General features: G+C 53.2%; 6 protein-coding genes across 6 annotated transcripts; 4 read left to right on the top strand and 2 right to left on the bottom strand.

Annotated features, from left to right (window-relative positions):
* Window positions 1–399: 399 nt before the first annotated feature.
* B0T23DRAFT_426647 (peptidase S8/S53 domain-containing protein) lies at window positions 400–2,063 on the top strand (the record flags this gene model as incomplete). The annotated part of the gene is made up of 2 exons (XM_062840005.1): window positions 400–759; window positions 825–2,063. 2 exons carry the CDS (start codon window positions 400–402, stop codon window positions 2,061–2,063), a joined length of 1,599 nt encoding a protein of 532 aa, XP_062695808.1.
* A 1,192-nt stretch (window positions 2,064–3,255) lies between these two features.
* Window positions 3,256–6,157, top strand: B0T23DRAFT_310811 (uncharacterized protein; the record flags this gene model as incomplete). The annotated part of the gene is made up of 2 exons (XM_062834610.1): window positions 3,256–6,048; window positions 6,116–6,157. 2 exons carry the CDS (start codon window positions 3,256–3,258, stop codon window positions 6,155–6,157), a joined length of 2,835 nt encoding a protein of 944 aa, XP_062695807.1.
* A 2,358-nt stretch (window positions 6,158–8,515) lies between these two features.
* On the top strand, window positions 8,516–12,103 carry B0T23DRAFT_333502 (uncharacterized protein; the record flags this gene model as incomplete). Its single annotated transcript, XM_062835764.1, has 2 exons — window positions 8,516–8,730; window positions 8,836–12,103. 2 exons carry the CDS (start codon window positions 8,516–8,518, stop codon window positions 12,005–12,007), a joined length of 3,387 nt encoding a protein of 1,128 aa, XP_062695806.1. The 3' UTR covers window positions 12,008–12,103.
* Window positions 12,104–12,902: 799 nt separating this feature from the next.
* On the bottom strand, window positions 12,903–14,681 carry B0T23DRAFT_374534 (uncharacterized protein). The gene has a single exon (XM_062836854.1). It carries the CDS (start codon window positions 14,387–14,389, stop codon window positions 13,085–13,087), a length of 1,305 nt encoding a protein of 434 aa, XP_062695805.1. The 5' UTR covers window positions 14,390–14,681; the 3' UTR covers window positions 12,903–13,084.
* A 757-nt stretch (window positions 14,682–15,438) lies between these two features.
* B0T23DRAFT_374533 (uncharacterized protein) lies at window positions 15,439–16,576 on the bottom strand. The gene has a single exon (XM_062836853.1). The coding sequence runs from the start codon at window positions 16,395–16,397 to the stop codon at window positions 15,858–15,860; it is 540 nt and encodes a 179-aa protein (XP_062695804.1). The 5' UTR covers window positions 16,398–16,576; the 3' UTR covers window positions 15,439–15,857.
* Window positions 16,577–17,781: 1,205 nt separating this feature from the next.
* On the top strand, window positions 17,782–20,324 carry B0T23DRAFT_86318 (uncharacterized protein). Its single transcript, XM_062841905.1, has 3 exons — window positions 17,782–18,211; window positions 18,284–19,641; window positions 19,710–20,324. Exons 1-3 carry the CDS (start codon window positions 18,169–18,171, stop codon window positions 20,040–20,042), a joined length of 1,734 nt encoding a protein of 577 aa, XP_062695803.1. The 5' UTR covers window positions 17,782–18,168; the 3' UTR covers window positions 20,043–20,324.
* The last annotated feature ends 58 nt before the right edge of the window (window positions 20,325–20,382 follow it).

Genomic DNA, 20,382 nt, shown 5'->3' with positions numbered 1-20,382 from the left:
GCCGCTCCGCCTTTGGCTAGTCCCATTCAGGCTAGGGATGGCCGTCCCCAGGGCCTTGGGGGTGCCTGCGGGTATACAGGAGATTCCCTGAGGTATAGGCAACAGCACCCACCAGCACCAGGCCGATGCACGCTTACGCATCCGTCCTGTTTCCCGTCTTTATCAGGGACGTCCTTCCCGTGCCTCCTCGCCGAGCTCGTCTTCCCTTCTTCTTTCCCCTTCATCCGCCTGTCTTGCCCTCCCCATCCCTTCTTCCATCATCCTCATCATCCTCATCGTCTGCCGTTGTCGGTTGATTCTTCTATCCATCCACATCCATTTTGCATCCTTCTTTGAGGTCGTAGGCCAAACCGACTTCACGCCGTTCCTTTCGTTGGTATCGGTAATCAGAAACACAACATGAGAGGCCTTCTCGCTCTATCGCTAGCAGCCTGTGCTGCGGCGGCCCCAGCAGTCAGCCATGAGTCGATCCATGGCGATGCTGCACCCATTCTTTCGTCCTCCAACGCCGAGGTTGTCCCCAACTCCTACATCATCAAGTTCAAGAAGCACGTCACCGACGACAAGATCTCGGACCATCACACATGGATCCAGAAGATCCACTCCTCCCGCATGGACCTGAAGAAGCGTAGTCAGATGCCCATGGTCGACGACGTCTTCCGCGGACTCAAGCACACATACAAGATCGGCCAGGACTTCATGGGCTACTCGGGTCACTTCGACGAGGACACCATCGAGGCTGTCCGCAGGCACCCCGATGTAAGTTACACCACGCCACCACCATCAGCAGCTCTGAAACCTTGCTGACTTGCTTTCCAAAACAGGTCGAGTACATCGAGCGTGATAGCATCGTCCACACCATGAGCGTCTCGGAAGATGTTGATTCCGAGGGCAAGTGCGACAGCGACATCGAGAAGTCCGCTCCCTGGGGCTTGGCTCGTATCTCGCATCGTGATACTCTGAGCTTCGCTACCTTCAACAAGTACCTCTATGCCGCCGAGGGTGGCGAGGGTGTTGATGCCTATGTCATCGACACCGGTACCAACGTCGAACACGTTGACTTCGAAGGCCGTGCCAAGTGGGGCAAGACCATCCCCAACGGCGACGCCGACGTGGACGGAAATGGTCACGGCACGCACTGCTCTGGTACCATCGCTGGAAAGAAGTATGGTGTTGCCAAGAAGGCCAGCGTCTATGCCGTCAAGGTCCTCCGCTCTAACGGCTCTGGTACCATGGCTGATGTCGTCGCCGGTGTTGAGTGGGCTGCCAAGTCCCATCTCGAGCAGGTCAAGGCTGCCAAGGACGGCAAGCGCAAGGGCTTCAAGGGCTCCGTCGCCAACATGTCCCTTGGTGGTGGCAAGACCCAGGCTCTTGATGACACTGTCAACGCCGCTGTCTCTGTCGGCATCCACTTCGCCGTCGCTGCTGGCAACGATAACGCCGATGCTTGCAACTACTCTCCTGCTGCTGCCGCCAAGGCCGTTACCGTCGGTGCCAGCGCCATTGATGACAGCCGTGCCTACTTCTCCAACTATGGCAAGTGCACTGACATCTTCGCTCCTGGTCTCAGCATTCTCTCCACCTGGATCGGCAGCAAGTATGCCACCAACACCATTTCTGGCACTTCGATGGCCTCTCCCCACATTTGCGGCCTTCTCGCCTACTACCTTTCTCTCCAGCCTTCCAGCGACTCTGAGTACTCTCTCGCTACCATCTCCCCCGAGAAGATGAAGGCCAACCTTCTCAAGATTGCCACTGTTGGTGCCCTCAGCGACATGCCCCGTGACACCCCCAACCTCCTCGCCTGGAACGGTGGTGGTTGCAGCAACTACTCTGCCATTGTCGATGCTGGCAGCTACAAGGCCACCCCCAAGGCCCAGTCTGACAAGATCTCTTCCGTCTCTGAGCTTGAGAAGGCTATTGAGCACGACTACGAGGTCATCTCCGGCAAGGTCGTCAAGGGCGTCTCTTCGCTCTCCGACAAGGCTGAGAAGCTCTCGGAGAAGATCCACGACATGGTTGAGGAGGAGCTCAAGGAGTTCCTCGAGGAGATCGCTCACTAAAGTGATGAAGACTGTTTAGTAGCGTGTCATCTTTAGCGCAATGACTATGACTGGGGTTTTCAGATGCCCCCTTTGGTATTAGGTTGGGACAGGCACTGCTCTGGGTTTTGGGATAGGTTTCGGATGGGCGTGGGACAGCCCCGGGAGTTTTCATGTACAGTATGCAGAATATGGGTCACTGATGAGTTTGGGAAGGTTTGCATTTTCGTACGTAATCAGGTACTATCTATCCATCATGAGAAACTCAAGGTTGTTTGCCTTTGGTACAATGATTCTTTTCCCTTCTCATTGCTCGCGTACGGTCTCGCGGTTTATTCAATTGGTTTGATGTGTACCAGCCATGGCGTTTTCGCGTATCTGTATTGACCTCGGTTCGGCTCTTGAACCCCTGAGACGATCCAAGGTACCGACGTATCCCGGTGTTCTATCTTGAGCATCTTGGTGCACTCCACCGACATCGATCCTAGATGTAGCTCATCTCGACGGAATCTGCAACTTACAGGCTCGTTCTTTCTGGCATTTTAATTCATCAAGGTAGGTATAAACCCAATTCGCACTTTCCACAAGCTCTAATCCGTAACCATCTATTGCTTGATAGAAATTGCAGCGGTGCACCTTCCTCGAAATTCAAGGATCTTCAACGCCAGACTCGGTTCCGACCTCGGTCATTATGACTTCCCGACATCTCTTCGGGCGCTTGCCCTTATCCTTCGTTATTGCACACGAAAGAGCTTCCAAAACGATTTCCCTTCAAGAACTACTTGTCGGGCTTTTCCCTCATCTCTTTTGGATTTCGCTGACGTGCCAAGTTGCTCCATCAAAGCTCTTGTCGGTGTCGCCGATCCAAACGACCTCATTTCGCCTGAAATAGGGTTAGATGCACAGCTTTACGGCGGATCAATCACGAGGCTATCGCTTGCCCATTCGCAATCATCGACGGCTCTTATAATTACTCTTCCCCTTACCCTTCTTGACGTCTAAAAAAAGGGCTGCTGCCCCCCGTCAGTCAGGTCCGATGCTACGTCGACAGAGCGTCAAGTCCAAGTCGGATCTCAGACGCCGCAAGTCAACTTTGTCAGCAACACACGAAGTCCATCTCGAACATCTCGATCCAGCCGTCGCTCAACGAGACGCCCAGGTTGCTGCCTGTCAGGCATACGCTCGAGCTCAAGATCGCAGTGCCAAGGCAGACATGTCACTATTTCCGCCAACACCCGATACCTCTCCACGTCGAACACAAGCAGCTCGGAGCGGCACTAAGCCTGAAGCAAGTTGCACTCCGCATCACGGACGGGAAAACAGCCAAGATCTTCACCGGAGGCAGAGTGTGCGGTTTATGGGGCCTTGTTCTGTGAAAGGGGAGAAAGGCCTTGGTCAGGGTGCTTACTCCCACACCAGACGAAACTCTATGGAGATTGGCCAAGACACTGCGCAATTGCAACCCAATGATCAAGATTCAAGCAGCGTTCACAGTTATAGTTTGGCCAACAACGTCAAGGAGCTTTCGATTCTACACCAGTCATGCCAACCCCCCAGAACCTCGCCTTCAGCTCCCATCACCGGTATCGCGGCCGACTATCTCCATGCTCTTGTCGCCAGCGAAGATTACTACACGCCAGAAGATAATATCGCCTCTGCTCCATCGTCATACCGTCGTATCAGAAAGTCCAGATCAATGTTCACTTCGGAAGATTACGAAAGCAGGAAAAGTCAAGACGACTCCGTGTCATTTGTCAATGGTAGAGTGCCTCCTACCAGATCAACACTGGGTGATTCAAGCTACAAGATGGTCGCCGATGACAAGGAGAATGATCCCATGACGGGACTACCGCCGCTGAAAACTCCAAAGTCGATGAGTTTCTTGAGGACCCGGAGCACCCACTCCCGATCAGACACACATAGGGCCAGTTTGGACCAAATGCATAGTCCTCTTGAAGCCCCCAGTGTGCTGGGCAATGGGTCCCATGCCACCGAACGAGGTACCCCACGTCTTGTTTCCAAGGCTTCAACAATCTTCAGTGCACGGAATCGAAGAGCCGAGCCAAAAATGCGAAAATCGCTTCGGAGCGCCAGCTGGGGCGATGACTTGGCCGAAACAAACCCGAACCTCACGCTTCCAACTACACCCTCGGGCAAGGATGATGGGTTCAAACGTAAAGCCAGAAAGGTCTCCAAATCATTGAAAACAAAGCTGAAGAGTTTCTTCAGTTTGACCAAATCTGAGGATTCGTGCACAATCCCAGTTCAGCACATCGACTCTCAGAGAACCCATGTCATGGACGATGTCGCGTCCATACACTCCACAGCATCAGATCAAGAGGTCGCGGAAAAGATCGAATGGGGCTCGATTCATCAAGTGCCTTCCAAGATACCCTCTCTCCAGATTGTCCCGTCCAACCTCCATCACTCAAACAAGGGAAGCCTCGAGAGCCTTAGGAGTGAACGAGAACGCAATGTTTCGGATGACAAGTCATTGACCACCTGGGTTCACTCAGGCCCTAGCACTCTAACCAGCCAGCAACAAGAAGAATGGAGAGAGTGGGAGCGACAACGTCTTTCCATTATCAAGGAAGGCGGCACGCACGCCCCCTCGCCATCGATCCACAGACAAGCCCTCGGGACTCAGTTATTCCAACGCTTTGATGGCTCTACCACACAAACCAACCCACCTGGTTCGGGTGTAGATAGTCAACGAGTGTACTCTGCTTTGATGAAGCGGGTGCGCGATATGCACAACCAGACATTTCCAACTGCGGAACAGCAACGCGAACCCGGGAGTTTGACTCACGCATTTCTCCGCGAAAGATCATCACTTCGATCTTTGAGCAAAGCACGACATTTGTACCATGATACAGATCATATCGATACTCCAACGCGCGCTTCAAGAAAGAGCAGTTTGTCTGGATGCCAGGAAGCTCAAGTCCACCAACAGGGAATACGTTCCTCGTCCGCAATGACCTCACGGTCTGCCGAGACCGGATGGGGTGACTCAAAAGGTACTCGACCTGGCGTCCAAGCTGGCAGGTCAAACACCGCCCCTGCTCCCGCATCTAGCTCACAGAAAATGCATCAAGATCCCTTCACAGAGCACGACAGTGACGCACTGGGAGTTCAGGATCATCAATTTGGAGGCCAACAGCTTCACGACAACCTTGGTCAGAACTCAGCCGCCTCAAACACGCCTAGCTCACATCTGTTCCGAACAACAAGTCCGTTCCGGCGTACTTTGCGGGAATCTATGGAGGCTGAATACAGTGCTATAGCCCAGGCGATCCAGGAATCGATTCATCATATCAGCTCAGACGACGACACACGCATCCGTTACTCTGGTCAAATCGATCCTGCCTCAAGGAATAGAACGGACGTCACGGACAACAACGACTACACTGAGAGTGTGTATTCTACGGACGAGATCGGGAATGGTTCGTTGAATGGGGCATTGGATGATAGCTACAGTCTGTGCAACAGGAAGTCTGTAGGCTCACCTCTCGCTTGCCATCCGGCGAATCATCGGATTGAGTCCTCGGCCAGCTCTGTTGACTGGAAGACCTGGCTATCAGCAAATATTGGCAAGGATGAATCGTCTCCTTCGACCCCAGTGGAAGTTGCATACGCCATTCCTACGATGCCCAACAGCTTTCCCAATCGTCATGTCCGTGAGTCTACACAAATCAACGAAGAATGCGAGGATGATGGTGGTGGCGTGTACGAACCTCCAACCCATCGGCTGTCACTTCCCATTTCTCCCTTGGCGACAATTGAGCCCAATGTCGTGAAGTTATCGCCAGAACAGCGCTCAATCAAGCGTACCACACCACCTCTTTCCGGTAGAGCTTTACTCGAGAATGATAGCCCAGGTGCTCCTCCTATTCCCGCAAAGAGTGTTTTGAGATGCACCCCTTCGCCACTCAAGCGTTCTGCTGGGCCGAACCGAGGTCACTACATGTCACCATCGATCACATCCAGCCCTGGTTTAAGTGCGGCGGTTCAACGTCAGTTTGGACCGGTGTTTACGAAGCAGAATGGCTATGTGACTGATCATCAAAAACAAGCTGAGTCCTCCGAAGATGGCCATGCACGCCAGGACAGTGTAAGAGCGGCAGACAATAAGAGCTTCGGGAAGTTGAAGATCTCACAGATACTGGAGGGAGGATTCCGTCGAAGGGTAGCGAGCAGTGACAGCGGCGCGGCAGCCTTTCTTTGATTGATTTTGGTGAAGGGGAGCAGCTCGGGCTTCAGATAATGTACGATCGACCAGCGTCAGGTCTCACCACTGTACTATATCATTTCTTCTGTATGGGTGTACAGCATAGTGCATTTGCTCTGTCGGGGATGGATATGCACAATGGAATCGATAGAGGACAGGTCTGGTAATGGGAGCATGGGATAGGGCAAAGGGCTTAGAGAGGTCTAATTCGGGGTCGGTAGTTTTTTGTTACTCATTCAGCTTGACGATATCATGGTTATGGGAATCATCCAGATATGAAATGACGAAACCAAATAGAGATATAAAACCAACCAAAGTCGAGGCATCCCAGAGAAAAAAAACCAAAAAAAAAAAAAAAAGAGATGCAGTGGCACCTTGCAGTGGTGACAGCGAGCAAATTACCAATCAGTTTGCGGCTGTCTAGCCACAACGGTAGGTAGGTCGGATCATATAAGTGGGGGACAAGGACCCGGGTGCAAGGCGCAATGGTGTCGGCTTACCGAGTCCGGTGCGAGGGAGAACCGTCAGTCGGTTCACACTCTCAACGTGCTTTAACCTACCAGTCTGCCTGGAGGGGAGAGGCTGAGGTTACGGAGATACGGACGACGGCGTTAACAATATGAATGTCGATAAAGTCCGGCGAATTCCTTGGCGGAGTTGGCGCCTCGGCTTTGCACGTCTGTACTTGTAGTGAGATGAAGATTATTAGAACGAGTGAATGAATAGGCTTAACTATGCCGCACTAGAAGGCGCCAGAGAAGCTTTGATGACGTCGGAGTTAATTGTTTGGTTGGTTGGTTTGTTGATTGGCACAATCCCCCACCCCCAAAAGCGCCTTTAAAGGTCGGGCATTCTCATATCATTTGATAGATACATGTAACAAACGGCCTTTGATGCATTGTTTGGGCACCAGGGAGAGCTGTCAGCCAGGTCAAAGCGGTACGTATGTAGTATTCACATGCGCAGGGAAGGATGTGCCGGCGCCCGGGTGGTCCGCGAAAGAAATGGAGACTTGAGCGACGTCTGAACCAAGGGTCCTGCATACGCCATGTTGTACTTGGGACGCTTGGACTGGAATTTTAAGGGCTTTTAAGAGAGAGCGGCCCAGAGAGAGCGGTGGATGGGTGGATAGATGGGAACGTTGAGCAGTGAAACCCTTTGTTTTTCCACTTTGACGGTGAGTTGGGCATTGCTTGGGAAAGGGCAACCTAAGGAAGGAAATGTTGGTTCCGTCCATTCGGGCAGTTGGCGCTGGAAATGGAGATGGATTCCTTGGTGGGAACAGCTGAAGGACAAGCATTAATAAAACAGGAACAGCCTGGTACAACTGGACGGCCAAGCACCATATGGCTTAGTACCTCTACCTGAAACTGTTCGTACTTTGCTTCAAACTAATTTGTTCAGTTTCAGATTTGGGCTCTTCCGTTTTGATGGGTTTCGATACCAAAACGCACAAGTCCCAAGCGGTCGGTTGAACATTACGCAATGGGAAGAAAAGGAGCATGAACTATGATGTACAATTACATGATCAGCGTGGATTGACATGCGCCTCGAGAGCAGCCAATAGCAGGCCAGCAGCATGTTTAACCGCAATTCAGCCCTCGACTCGGAACTTGAAAGGAGGAGAGACAAGGAAGTGCATAAAAAGTCATCACGCAAGGCCGCCGCCCAAAACCTCCAGCATCTTTTCTTCTCCACGTCTTCTCGACGAGACAACCTAACTTCTGAGGTTAGTGGTCAATCTTCGCTTTCCGCATAGCCTGCGCAACGTGATTTAGGTATCGGTCTTGCATGCCGTGCTCTAGCAGGGATCCCTAATCTGGATCGCGCTAGGTGACTCCAGGCCCCGGATCCGCTACAACAAGATTACCTGCGATTACGCCGACCCAAACAAAGGTCACCTTCATTTTAATCTCCACGCCCCCCGTCAGACCTGACTCTACCAAGGCTTAGCAAAACCAAAAAAAAACTCCGAACGACACCGTTGCCCTATCTCACCCTTTCTCTGTCTGCCCTCAGCTCTCCCTCCGTCTCCGACCCGTCGTCATCAGCGATCCATCACAACGAAGTCCAGGTTTCTCCATGTTGCATGACACAAACGACAACGACCACCCGACGACCCAGGCATCACGTCGCCCTTTGTGAGAGAGCGAACTTAACTGAATCTGCCGAACATCCCGTCAACCGACAATCTCTTCGACCCGACACCCCTTAATCGAAAACAGAAACAAACAATAATCCAAAAATGAACGCCCTTCAGCAGAAATGCCGGCCCAAGCACCAGGTCTTGGTCCTCAAGTGCTATCCTCGGACCATTAAGGGCGCCGTCGATGTGAAGCCTAATTCGAGCGAGCTGAGCTACCTCCTGTTCTACTGCCAGTCGCGCCGCGCAAAAATCCAGAAAGTTGGCAGCTTTCTCGAGAAGAAGACTGCCAGTGATGTCTACCACCAGAGGATAGGGTAAGTATATCTGCTTGAGCCTGATGCCATAAGCAACACACCACAACCCCTCGTCGCACAGCATCTCTGGAAGGATACTAACGAGTGCATGCATACACCAAACAGTAACGTCCAGGTTACCCTTCAGATCCTCGCTGCCCTGATCGAAAAGTCTCCCAAGGACCTCCCCCTGTTCGCATCATGTGTCCTCAGCATCCTCGAGCAGGTCCTCAAATCGAGCGACATCACCATGGTCGAGTCTTCGATCCCGACCTTCCAGGCCTTTTGCGAGAACCATGACCCTACCTCGCTCGCCGCCGATCAAGCCTATTTCCGTCAATACGTCTCTGTTGTCCAGCAGTACGCCTCTCTTGCCTCGACACGTCCTGCGCCTGGAAAGGCACAGCATAGTAAGCCTATCGCTCTGCGGTGGAGGAATGCCGGTTTGGAGGCCATTAGGAGTGTCGCCTCTTCCGATGCCCTATCTTCCATGGTTGCCCGCCAGTACGATATCCTTGTCCCCATGATTCTGGAAAACCTGTGGACGGAAAACGAAGACTTCCTCGACGTCTTGCTGCAGAGAGTCCAAGGGGAAAACAATGTCGAGGATGCGCCGCTGTTGCGGAGGAGGACGAGCAATGCCACGGCCCAGGCATCCGAGACGACCGGCGGTGAGCCTGGCCCCAACCCCATTGCTTTCCTGGGAACCGCGGTGGATGTCGACAAGCTTGCCGAGGAAGATATCGGCGTCTTGGCCATGCAGTGCTTGCGACAGGTCTTTGTTGCGCCCAGCCGATCTCAGACGCACAACCCTACCATTGCCCTACTCAGGTTCATCGAGGAGCGAGTGGACCAGAACGAACAAGTCGTCAAGAGGGATGCTCACGGAAAGGACAATGGGTGGGCGATCAAGGTGTTTTTGATGGCGGCTCGGTGGGCGCCGGTCGCGGACAGATTCACCATTCTCCTCACAGCCATTGAGGTGCTTGCGCAACGACCCCTGACCGACGAAAACCTGCGACACCACAACATCCAGGCGGCTATGATTAGCGCTCTCTTGCGCTCGGATATCAACCTGATCGGCTTGAGCGTCATGGACGTCCTTCTCAACCTCCTTGGCCACATGCAGAGGCTTGTTCAGATGCCAGGGGACCCGGATAGTATGAGGGTCGAGGACGAGATGATCGGCGCCGATGAAGGGGCTATGGGACAGCGCAGAGAGTTGTTATTCAGGCTGCAACAGTGTATTGGCGACTTGGCCACTCACGTTTACTACGCCGACCAGATCTCGGACATGATCCAGACGATTCTCCTTAAGCTACGGCCATCCAGGCCGACCAGCCCCCCGAACTCCTCGCCAAACGGAGAGAGGTCGGAGAACGGAGCCGCTGAGGACCAACCCCTCGAATCTCTTTTCGCTCTTACTGTCGCCAAGATTGCGGCGCTTAAAGCGATCAAGGCGATTCTTTGGGTTGCCAATCCCCGCACAAAGATGAGCGGCGGTCACATCAACCTCTCCAGGAATCGTGTTCCCATCCAGACCTGGGATGGTACCCAATGGCTTCTGCGGGATCCCGATGGCCTTGTACGCAAGGCATATGTAGATGCTGTTGTGACTTGGTTAGATCGGGAGACCACACCAGCAGATTCCCTAGCGAGGGACGAGTCTGCCAGGACAACGCTAAAGAACCGGGCTGCGCAGGAAAACAATCTTGCTCGCCGGGTCGTCTCAAGCGCATCTGCCCGGGTGGACAAGTCGGCAAATGTACCACGCTCGCATTTCTTGCAGCTCCTCCACCTTGCTATCTACGACCATGCTTTGCAGTTTGTTGACTACGAGAATGATCTGGTGCTGCTCCACGTACTCTTGGCCAAGCTCGTGAGTCAGCTTGGTGTCAATGCTGCCAAGTTTGGTATTCCCATGATCTTCAGACTCCAAGAGGATATCCAAGACGTTGAAACGCCCCTTGGAAAGGTCCGCATTGGCAGCTTGGTACATGGCTACCTCTGGACTTTGACCGAGAAGTTTGACTGCGAAGGAACCGCTCCCGGGAGCGCTATCCACGGCGAGATTATCAGGCGTCGCAGCAAGAACTTTTGGGTTGAGGGTATCAACATTCCCGCTCCTGCCGTTGATCTCGTAGGCACACCGGGTCAGGCACGCCCCCCACCACAGATGAACATGCGGGATCTCGAGTCCGAGGCGCTTTTGCCGTTCGATGAGCGCGCATCCCTGGTAGACTGCATCTGCACAGGCTATCAGGAACTGGCAACCTCCCCTCCTACAAGCCCGACCACTAGTCCCGGTCGGAACTTCACCCACCCGATGCTCGGGTCGACGTTGAGCTCGACCCCCAAGGATGAGACTCAGCGGGAAGTCCCAGCACAATTTCGCGAGTTGATGCTCGGCGACTGGACACGCGAAGCAGTGCTCGCCAACACGCAAGCCGGCAGCAGCAAGACCGCCTCGCTCAACGGCTCGCGATCCGGCACAAACGGTACTCACCGCAACACTGTCAACAACAACAACAACCGCCTCGGTGTAAACGGCGTGACCTCACCAAACGGCAGCAACTCCAACCTCCGCCCTTCGTCTTCCCCAACAGGCGCCAACGGCGTCCAAGCGGGCAGGACGCGCAAGACCAGCATCCGCAGCAACGGCGGCGGCTCACCCGCCCTCTCTACCTACAGGGCCAAGGCCCAACAGCCAGTCACGTCCGTGGAGCAGCTCAAGGCTGTTCTGTCAGGCCACCTCCAACCCCCGCCGACCTCGCACGGCATCGGATTCCAGCATTCTGATGATAGCGACGATAGCCTCGTCAGCTATGACATGGCGCCTAGCGAGCTGTCGTTCAACCCAGCCGCCGCTGGCAGCAGGCAGGGCTCACCCGGTAATACCAGTCAGGCCGCTTCCAGCCCGCCACGCCGCACATCCCAGGATCGGACTCAGCAGCTGAAGTTCGGAGGGCCGCTGGTTCCGGGAGAGGAGAGCGTCGTCAACGGTGCTGGTGGTCAAGAAGGATCCAACGGCGCCGCGGGTAACCTCGGCGTCCCCATCTCGCGAACTACTTCCCGCACTCAACCCCAGGCTACTACTGCGCACACCCATCCGAGGCCATCAACTTCCTCCAAGAGAAGCATCAAGAGCCGAGCGGGCTCTCGCGCGGGACCAATGTCCTCGTCCTGGCTGGGAGAGAAGCCTCCGGCTATGGACCTGGCGGCTTTGTTGAAGGGAATTGATAGTGCTTCGATTAGCGATATCAAGAGTCTGGGGGCTGGGGGGAAACCTCCTTACTAAAACGATTAAGAGGAAATAGGAGGGAGGGAAGCTGATGGGTGGTGTTGAATCTGGGAAGGGAAAGGAAAAACAAAAAACATACATCTTTTAACGGGGTCTGGTGTCATTTTTTGTTTTTCGTTTTCTTTGTCTTTTGAGACTTATTTATTGACTCTGTTATTCCTTTTTTTTTTTTTTTTTTTTTTTTTTTTTTTTTTTTTTTTTTTTTTTTTTTTTTTTTTTTTTTTTTTTTTTTGACTTCTCTATTTAAAGTTGATTAATGGGGTTTGAACTTTTGGAGCTGGAGCAGAAGCGGCATGAAGGGAAGATGGTGAGGTTGGGGGAGGAGGAAGGAGGTTACGGAAGGGGAGTATATCGTTAGTGGGATAAGTTACTAGCGTTGTCAAAAAAGGAATCTTTTTATGTGTCTTCAGTTGTTCTTGTTCTTGTTCTTGTTCTTTTGTTCTTAGAGAAAGGGGCGCGCGCGGGGGCGGATATATTGGTATACTGCTACTCACCTTTTCATGTTCTTTTGTCATCACCATGTTACCTTATCTCTTTACTGACTGACTTGGTGGTTTCACTTGGCTCATTGGCTTGAGCTCCGGTTTTTTTCTCTTTTTTGTTGTGCTGAGCTATCAGCTAGAAGTAACTTTATGTACATTGCCGAGCTACCTACATTTTCTTTTCATTGCGTGGGGGGAGAGAGATAAATGTAAGACAAAACAAAAGAGATATGAATATGGAAGGGACTGAACCGTCTATCTACTTCTTCTCCCTGGGGAACTGTTTACATCACTAGATGTAGTGCCAAAGACTTGCGTATTCCTTAGTAGATATCATGAACTCTGGAAGGTTCAGAAGTTCGTTCATGATCGCCAGGCGCATAACTATCACCGAATCTGACACAAAGAAACGATATAGACCAGCTTTTCAATGCTCCATACTTTTATATATACCTGGATACCATGTACAGCTCAACAAACAATACCCTTATAATACAATACAGTTCAGAAACCATAACATACAACCTTCCTCCCCGCACCGTATCCATACCTAACCATACAAACCCACCACGACCTCACAACCAAAACTGTACTATAGCTTTGCCTTGTTGGCACTCACATCCGTCGCCCCCTGGCCCGCGCACAGCAACACCGCGCTGCCCAACTGCCTCCTCAAATCGACCTTTTCAACATCGTGCGTGTCTTCCACCTCACCCCACTGCGTCGTCTGCCAGTCCACCTCCAAACTGACCGCCTTGGCCGCTTCCTCAACCCCCCACCTCTTTTTGTTGTCTTGGTGGGTGGTGTTCATCTCCTCCTCCTCTTCAGCAGCCGGAGGAGTCTGAACAACCGCATTGCCCCCATCCCCACTCCACTCCACCACCAACCTCGCAGCGACCAACAAGCTCTTGCCCGCCAGCGTCGCCCTCTCCAGTGCCGCCAGCTCCCACGCGGACAAGCCCAACATCCACCCCTGCACCACCTCGCGCGTGCCCGGTTCCTGCTGGCGGGGCATGATGCTCGTTTCGTCGAGGACGGGCACGATGGTCACGCCCGGCCAGACGCGCGTCGTCAGAAAAGAGACGACGGAGCTGTACGCTTCCTCTTGTACTTCCCTAAGGGTATACCCGGCTTCGTTCCGCCCGTCCTCGGGGTGCTCGGGCGCGGGCGCCCAGCAGAGGAGGGAGTCGGTGTCGAGGTAGCGGAGCAAGACGGTTGCGATGGCGTTGCGGATGTCCGTCTTTCCCAGGCTGTCTTGGTCGGCGATGTCGAGTGCTCTGCAGACGAGAGAGGTGAGGGGGATGAGATGTTGCTTGGTCGCTTGTTGCGCAGACACGAGCTGGTCCCATTCGATGGCGAGCGCCGAAGCGAGCGAGGGCTTGGTTAAAGGCAGGCGGATGATGGATTTGGTGTCGGGGCGGCGGAGCGGGCGCGAGTCGAGGTGGATTTCGTTCATGTCGTTCTTGGTCGCGACGTGGACGGATTTCCAGAAACGCCGCTTGAGGCCGATGCCGCCCGGCGCGGAGGAGGAGCCGGCCGTTGGGGGCAAGGTGGCGGCGCGCAGCATGGCGGCTTGCCGCTTGCGGCGGGAGATGCGGGACCAAGGGTCGGCGGCGGTGCCTTCTTTGATTTCGGGAATGGCGCCGCTGTTGTGGGAGGGATGGGTGGAAGATGAGGTGCTGGAGGCGAACTCGGCGGCGGGCTTGGGTGGCTCGGGAGGGGGGCCGGTTCCGTAGACGGGTACAACCTTGGCTTGCTCGGGTGGGCTGGAGTGGATTGCGCGGGCGCTATTGCGGTAGGCTAGGAGACTTCGGGAGGAGGGGAGAATGGCGGCGCGCTGGCGGAGGAGAGGAGCGGCCAGACGTATCCGCATCGCGGCGGCGGCGGCGGGCGTCATGGTGTTTTGGGCGTTTCGGTCTGCTTAATTCGAGGTACTTGCGGCAGGAAGTGGGTGAGTAAAGCTTCGGGTCGAGGAAGGCAAGGCCTAGCCACTCGTCTAGGAATCGGACAAGGGTTGTTGAGCGGTGATTGTTGCCGTGGCCGAGGCTGCTGTCGTCGTCGTCGGCGGTGGATGCTGCTGGACGGAAGACGATCGTCGGAAAGATTAAATTGGAGCTCCCGAACAAGACGCAGGCCGATCGCAAAGAATGGAACATTTTCGCCAAGCCTTTGGCGCAAGTCACCTCAACCCGGCCGGTTCCCCCGCCCCGTCCCGCACTGGACGTTTGTAAGCGCGCGAATCCACTCCACTTCCCCTGCGCCGGTCCCCCACCGCCCACCGGAGCGGTGCACGGTGTAAGGGTGGGGTCAGCCGTTCCGGTGGGCCATAATCTCCGATAAGCTGTAATGACATCACTATCTTTATAGTCCTGGTCAATTATCGCGGTTCACACCTTCAGTTCCAGTTCACAGTATTAAGGGATTTAGAGTTGCGAACGACAGTGTTGATGATGAAGACAGTCTATTGAGGGTATTGATGGAAAGCAACATAGGTACATTTTCATTATCCAAATTACCCATAGCTTCCGGTATCCCATTGTCAACCGACCTCTTAGCGGCGGCAATGACTACAATCAGGGTCGGAGATATATAAGCCTTGCGAATGTTCAAAGATGACAACATCATCGACCCTGATTCCCGCGTTGAGGGGGGCAGTTAGTAACTTCATCTCATAGACCACGGCCCTGGAAGTTGCCCGGCCGCCTACCATTGACGCCGGGTCGAAAACATAATTTGCCCTTCCCTCCTATCATTCAACACCCCCGATCGGGACAGATAGTGAGCTAAGCAATTTGATGAAACATTTAATTGGCCAAAATCACAGGTCAAGCCTACCAGTTCGATTCTCCACAACGGCACTTTCAGACGGGGGTGCCCGATTCCGCCGGTCGGACTGTCAATAGCCCCTCTCCTTTCTCCTCCTCCCCTCCCTCCCCTCGCCTTTCCCCTCTGGACTAAGGAACATGTATACACCAAGACAACGGCGATGCGACGCAACTACGGTACGATAATCGGCAAATGGTAAACTACCGAGAATGTGGCTGTGCGGGTAATGGGGATTCTGCGTGACCATTGTTCCATTCTTTTTCCTTTTTTTCTGAGCTGTTCTTTTTTTTGCGTCGAATATCTCATGTTTGTGACAGTATCCCTCTCACTGCCTTCGCAGCTTTTGAAAGAATCGGGTAGTGATACGAAATTGATGGATGCACGTTATCTTGCAGACTCACAGTCATGAGATAGTAAATTGACCTCCAGGGACGTCCCTGACACTGCATCTTAGATCGACTAGAGAGCCACGAGCAAGGCCGTTGCGGAAATGAAGGCTACCTTTGGAAGCCTTGAAATAGGACAGTGCTTCACATAAGCTATCTCGTCGCTCGGATAGCACTGCCGGTATTTGACAAGCCGGAGGGTTGCGGGCTTTCGCTCATGTTGCTGACTGGAGTCAACAATGCGGTTTCTTCGTCTTGTGTGGATGTCTTTTGACTTTTACGGCGAGCAGCCTTTGGACCATGCTCTACTTCTTCTGTTCCGAGTTCCTCAGAGTCACGCTTGCGAGCGGTTGGTCGGGCATTCTTTTGAAGAGCGGGGGCTGGAAGATGTGGGAACAGGAGCGTTGAAGGTGCCAATCCTTGCCCCACTAACAATGGCGAGGGTGAGGAACGTTCGGTGTGGTTACTCTTCGATCGTAGGGGTGAGCTGGTAGAGGGCGCTAGCAGAGAAGCCGATTGCGTCCTGATTGGAGTGTGAGGACATTCCATGTCCTCGTCGTTAAACCACGACGGCGGCGGACTAAGCGGTGACATAGGCGGCGAGCCTGGCGACACATCTGGTAATCCGGAAGGAACATGGCGGATATCTGCAGCCTTCTTGCGCTGGTTGATCGGTGTGAATTTGGTCGCCATTTTGCTGTCCTGATACAGTTGCTCTATTGGGAAAGATGTGAAGATGAGAATTCGGTATTGCTAGACTGTTGGCCTGTTTTTGCTCTTCATATTCTGACCAGTGTGGCAGGGAGCTTTCTTTCTTTCTTTCTTTCTTTTTTTTCTTTTTCAAGGGCCTGAGTTGATTTCCTCTCTTTTGTAATGTGATTTTTCTGGAGATTAGTTGCTTCTGATCGTCTGAAACCTAAGGGAAGAGAAGAAGTCAGGGAAACATCGCTGCGTGTTCACTCCTTCCCAATGCGATGGGTCACGGTAGAAGAATGATTATTGCAAGGAAAGAACACACTGCTGAAATGGTCTGGAGGGCAAGTCAAAAGGGTACCAGCGTAAGTTGCCCTGACAGATGCATAGTAGCTCGCTCTCACCGATGCACTTGTTCGTCATCATCAGTACTTACAATTACGCATGTAAACCATGGAGCTTTGCTTCGCGCATACGACATAGTGGTTGATGAGTCCAGCTTGACATATAAGAAGTACGTACCGGGATTTCAGTTCTGGTGACGACTATCACGTAATTCGTCGTCCTCAACCGAACGTGCCAACAGCGGTGCTTTCCCCGAGACCATGTTGCCAACCAAACAGAAGCATGTAGGAGACGTCTAAGTGCGGCCTGCGGTTATCAACTCCGAAATCAAATATAAGCTTACAAGTTGAAGCGTGCTTGACCGAAGATGGCGCTCGAATCCATTATTCACGCGTGGTCACGATCTTGGCACATAACAGAAGTTCCATAGACAAAAACATAACATTTGTTGAGGCGGCCGTCAATCATGACAGTTGGTGCCCCGATGGTGGCCCGACATCTCGAGAGGAAATTTAACGCTCCAACAACACGGAGGCTTTGTACAGGATTTCATATCGACGTGTCGGCGCCTGGTGCGACCAGTGGAGTTGTGTTGCATCAATTCCGGTATTCCGCTTGATACAGCGGAATGTTGAGATGAACGGCTGCACTTGCAACTCGCACAACGACGAACTGTGTGGGTCATTTGCCTAACACAGTTCCGCAAAATGGATGCCGTGTGGGGTGGTCGGCGATGCGGTGACGGTTTCGGCCGTCTCTCGGTCCCTCCGCTTACTCTTTTCCAGTCAATGAAAAGAGACATGGCAAAGACTACAAAGACGAATATAGGTAGTGAGGGCATCGTGAGATTGCAAATCGGCTCAAGTAGTAGTGTTGTTGATACCGGAAATGGTGTACCGCGGTATACCTAGGTAATGTACATGGACGAAATAGGAAGAAGAGTGGGTCAGCTTTCCCCAGATCGAAACTCTGATAGCCGAGGCCCGATTTGGGGGAAACCGTTGCCTACGAACCTGCTGATGTGGGGAAGTGGGGATACGTTAACGGTAGAAGCGGAAAGTTCAGTGCGGAATTGTGGTCTCCCTCACTGCATCATGTAGCAGCCGTGGATCATGGCCGGGACCTCCAACCGCGGCCAAGACTCGGACAGATGGCGGAAACAACTCGGTGGTGACGGGACTGATGGAGATGGAGGTGGAGGGCGACTGAATGGGAAATGGGCGCGGAAAAGGCGCGCAACTTGATGGATTCCTTTTTCCCCTCCTGTGCCCTTTCCATCTCTTTTCTTTTACCAATCTCCCGTCCCTCATTCAGTCTCCATCTCTGTCCGCCCTCCCAGGTCACCCTTGACAAACAGCCGCAGGACTGAACTTCCGTCCGAGTCCCTTTCCTCCGCCATACTCTCTCTACTCACCAACACTTCAGAATGGTCTTCTATCCTCCGCCTTGGGTGCCCAAGCTCCCCTTCGGTACGTTCCAGCCCGGCCATCCATGACCGGCTACTTGTCGGCTCTAGCCGTGCCTCCACTAACGACAACCAGACCCTCCCGACTCAGTCACCATTGGTGAGTTTATGAAGAATGAAGTCTACGGCCGTCGCCCCATCGACAAGAGCAAGAACCCTTGGACATGCGGTCTTACCGGCAAGACATATACCGTGAAGCAGGCCTTTGAGAGGACAGAGCTCCTTGCAAAGGCCCTCCACAAGCTAATGGGATGGGAGCCCAACGCCGACTTAGCCTGGGATAAGGTCATCTGCGTCTTTTCTTACAACACCATCGACTACATTTCCGTCCTTCACTCGGTCCATCGCTTGTCTGGCATCGCAACTCCTGCCAACGTCGCATACAACGCTAGTGAACTCGAGCACCAACTTCGCTCTTCTGGCGCAAAGTGCCTGTTCACATGTCTGCCCGTCCTGGAGACCGCCCTCCAGGCCGCCAAGGCCGTGGGCATCCCTGAAGACAGGATCTTCCTGATGGAGCTGCCTCACCATTCCAAGAAGCTTCCCTACAAGACCGTCGACGACCTCGTTGAGCTCGGCCGCTCCGTACCCGACCTCGAGCCGCTCCAATGGACCAAGGGTCAAGGCGCGCGCCAAGTCGCATTCCTCTGCTTCTCGAGCGGCACCTCTGGTCTTCCCAAGGCCGTCATGGTTTCCCACAGGAACGTGATTGCCAACACGATGCAAATCAGCTTATTCGAAGATTACGGTCGCAAGAAGAAGGGTGTCAAAACACAAGTCGAGCTCGGATTGCTACCCTTCAGCCATATCTACGGCCTTGTCGTGGTCGCTCACTGTGCCCCATGGCGCGGCGACGAGGTCATCGTTCTACCCAAGTTTGAGTTTAACGAGTTCCTTCAGGCCATTGAAAGATTCAAGATCAACTACCTCCCGCTGGTACCCCCCATCATTGTTCGTATGTTGAGCAGCAGGGATACTGTCAAGAAATTCGACTTGAGCAGTGTCCGCCATGTCTTTACGGGCGCCGCCCCTCTCGGAAAGGAGACACAGGACGAGTTGCGCAAACTGCTCCCCAAATGGAAGGTTGGCCAAGGTTATGGCTTGACGGAAACGGCAACTGTCGTTAGCGCAACAAGTGAGCATGATATTGTGCAGGGCACATCAGGCTCTCTGGTCCCTGGAGCCAAGGTCAAGATCATCGACCAGGATGGAAGGGAGGTTACAGAGTACGGAAAGCCTGGTGAACTTCTCGTCCAGTCGCCATCCGTTACTCTTGGATATCTCAACAACGAGCGTGCCACCAGCGAAACTTATGTCTTTGACGAAGATGGAAGGTGGATGCGAACGGGAGATGAGGTTATCGTGACCAAGTCGCCGGCGGGATACGAACATATCACTGTCGTTGACCGTCTGAAGGAGCTGATCAAGGTCAAGGTACGTACAGTAAATTCCACCGCACTCCCAAATTGTGGGGCCCAAGTACTGACATATGATGCTTTCAGGGACACCAAGTTGCGCCCGCCGAGCTAGAAGCCCATCTCCTCTCTCACCCCGCCGTAGATGACTGCGCTGTCATTGCTGTGCACGACGATCGCGACGGAGAAGTGCCAAAGGCCTTTGTTGTGACACCCGCTTCCATGTCGTCCCGCCCTGACGCGGAGATCGCGGCTGAGATTATCAAGCATGTGCAGGAGCACAAGGCCCACTACAAGTGGCTCAAGGGAGGTGTCGAGTTCATTGATGCGATTCCCAAGAGCCCAAGTGGAAAGATCTTGAGGCGCTTGTTGAGAGATAAGGATAGGGAGACCAGACGGGCTCAAGGTGCTAAACTCTAAATGAGGAAGCAGTAGTAAAAACAATTTCAAGAAAGCGTTGTTGGGGATATCATGTCGTTGGATACCTTTGAGATGCTTGATATAGGGAAGAAAATGGGTCGCGTTAAGATATCCAAGCAGTTAGCATGAATGATGATACCATGAAAAACCAGTGTTGTGGACAAAGTGGCTGATCTTCTGCTTCTGTAGCAAATCCATTTGCATTCAGGCTTACCGGGTATCGGCCTCTCTTGAAGATATTGGACCTTGGTTAAGTAATAAACGTCAAAATCGGTTACTATTAGTAATATTTAGATAAGCTATTGCTCTCTTTCAAGATTTGAAAGCCATTGTACCAGTT

This window comes from Neurospora hispaniola (assembly GCF_033458365.1).
Source record: "Neurospora hispaniola strain FGSC 10403 chromosome Unknown B0T23scaffold_2, whole genome shotgun sequence".
In the NCBI taxonomy this organism is placed as follows: domain Eukaryota; kingdom Fungi; phylum Ascomycota; class Sordariomycetes; order Sordariales; family Sordariaceae; genus Neurospora; species Neurospora hispaniola.
The sequence above is the reverse complement of the archived record's forward strand: the minus strand, read 5'-3'. Positions and strand labels throughout refer to the sequence as shown.

Excerpts from the sequence above, each read along its gene's own strand:
- B0T23DRAFT_374534 (XM_062836854.1), bottom strand. The coding sequence starts at position 14,389 with ATGACGCCCGCCGCCGCCGCCGCGATGCGGATACGTCTGGCCGCTCCT.
- B0T23DRAFT_374533 (XM_062836853.1), bottom strand. The coding sequence starts at position 16,397 with ATGGCGACCAAATTCACACCGATCAACCAGCGCAAGAAGGCTGCAGAT.
- B0T23DRAFT_86318 (XM_062841905.1), top strand. The coding sequence starts at position 18,169 with ATGGTCTTCTATCCTCCGCCTTGGGTGCCCAAGCTCCCCTTCG. Across the intron at positions 18,212-18,283 it reads GGTGCCCAAGCTCCCCTTCG|ACCCTCCCGACTCAGTCACC; the intron begins GTACGTTCCAGC and ends AACGACAACCAG. Across the intron at positions 19,642-19,709 it reads AGGAGCTGATCAAGGTCAAG|GGACACCAAGTTGCGCCCGC; the intron begins GTACGTACAGTA and ends TGATGCTTTCAG.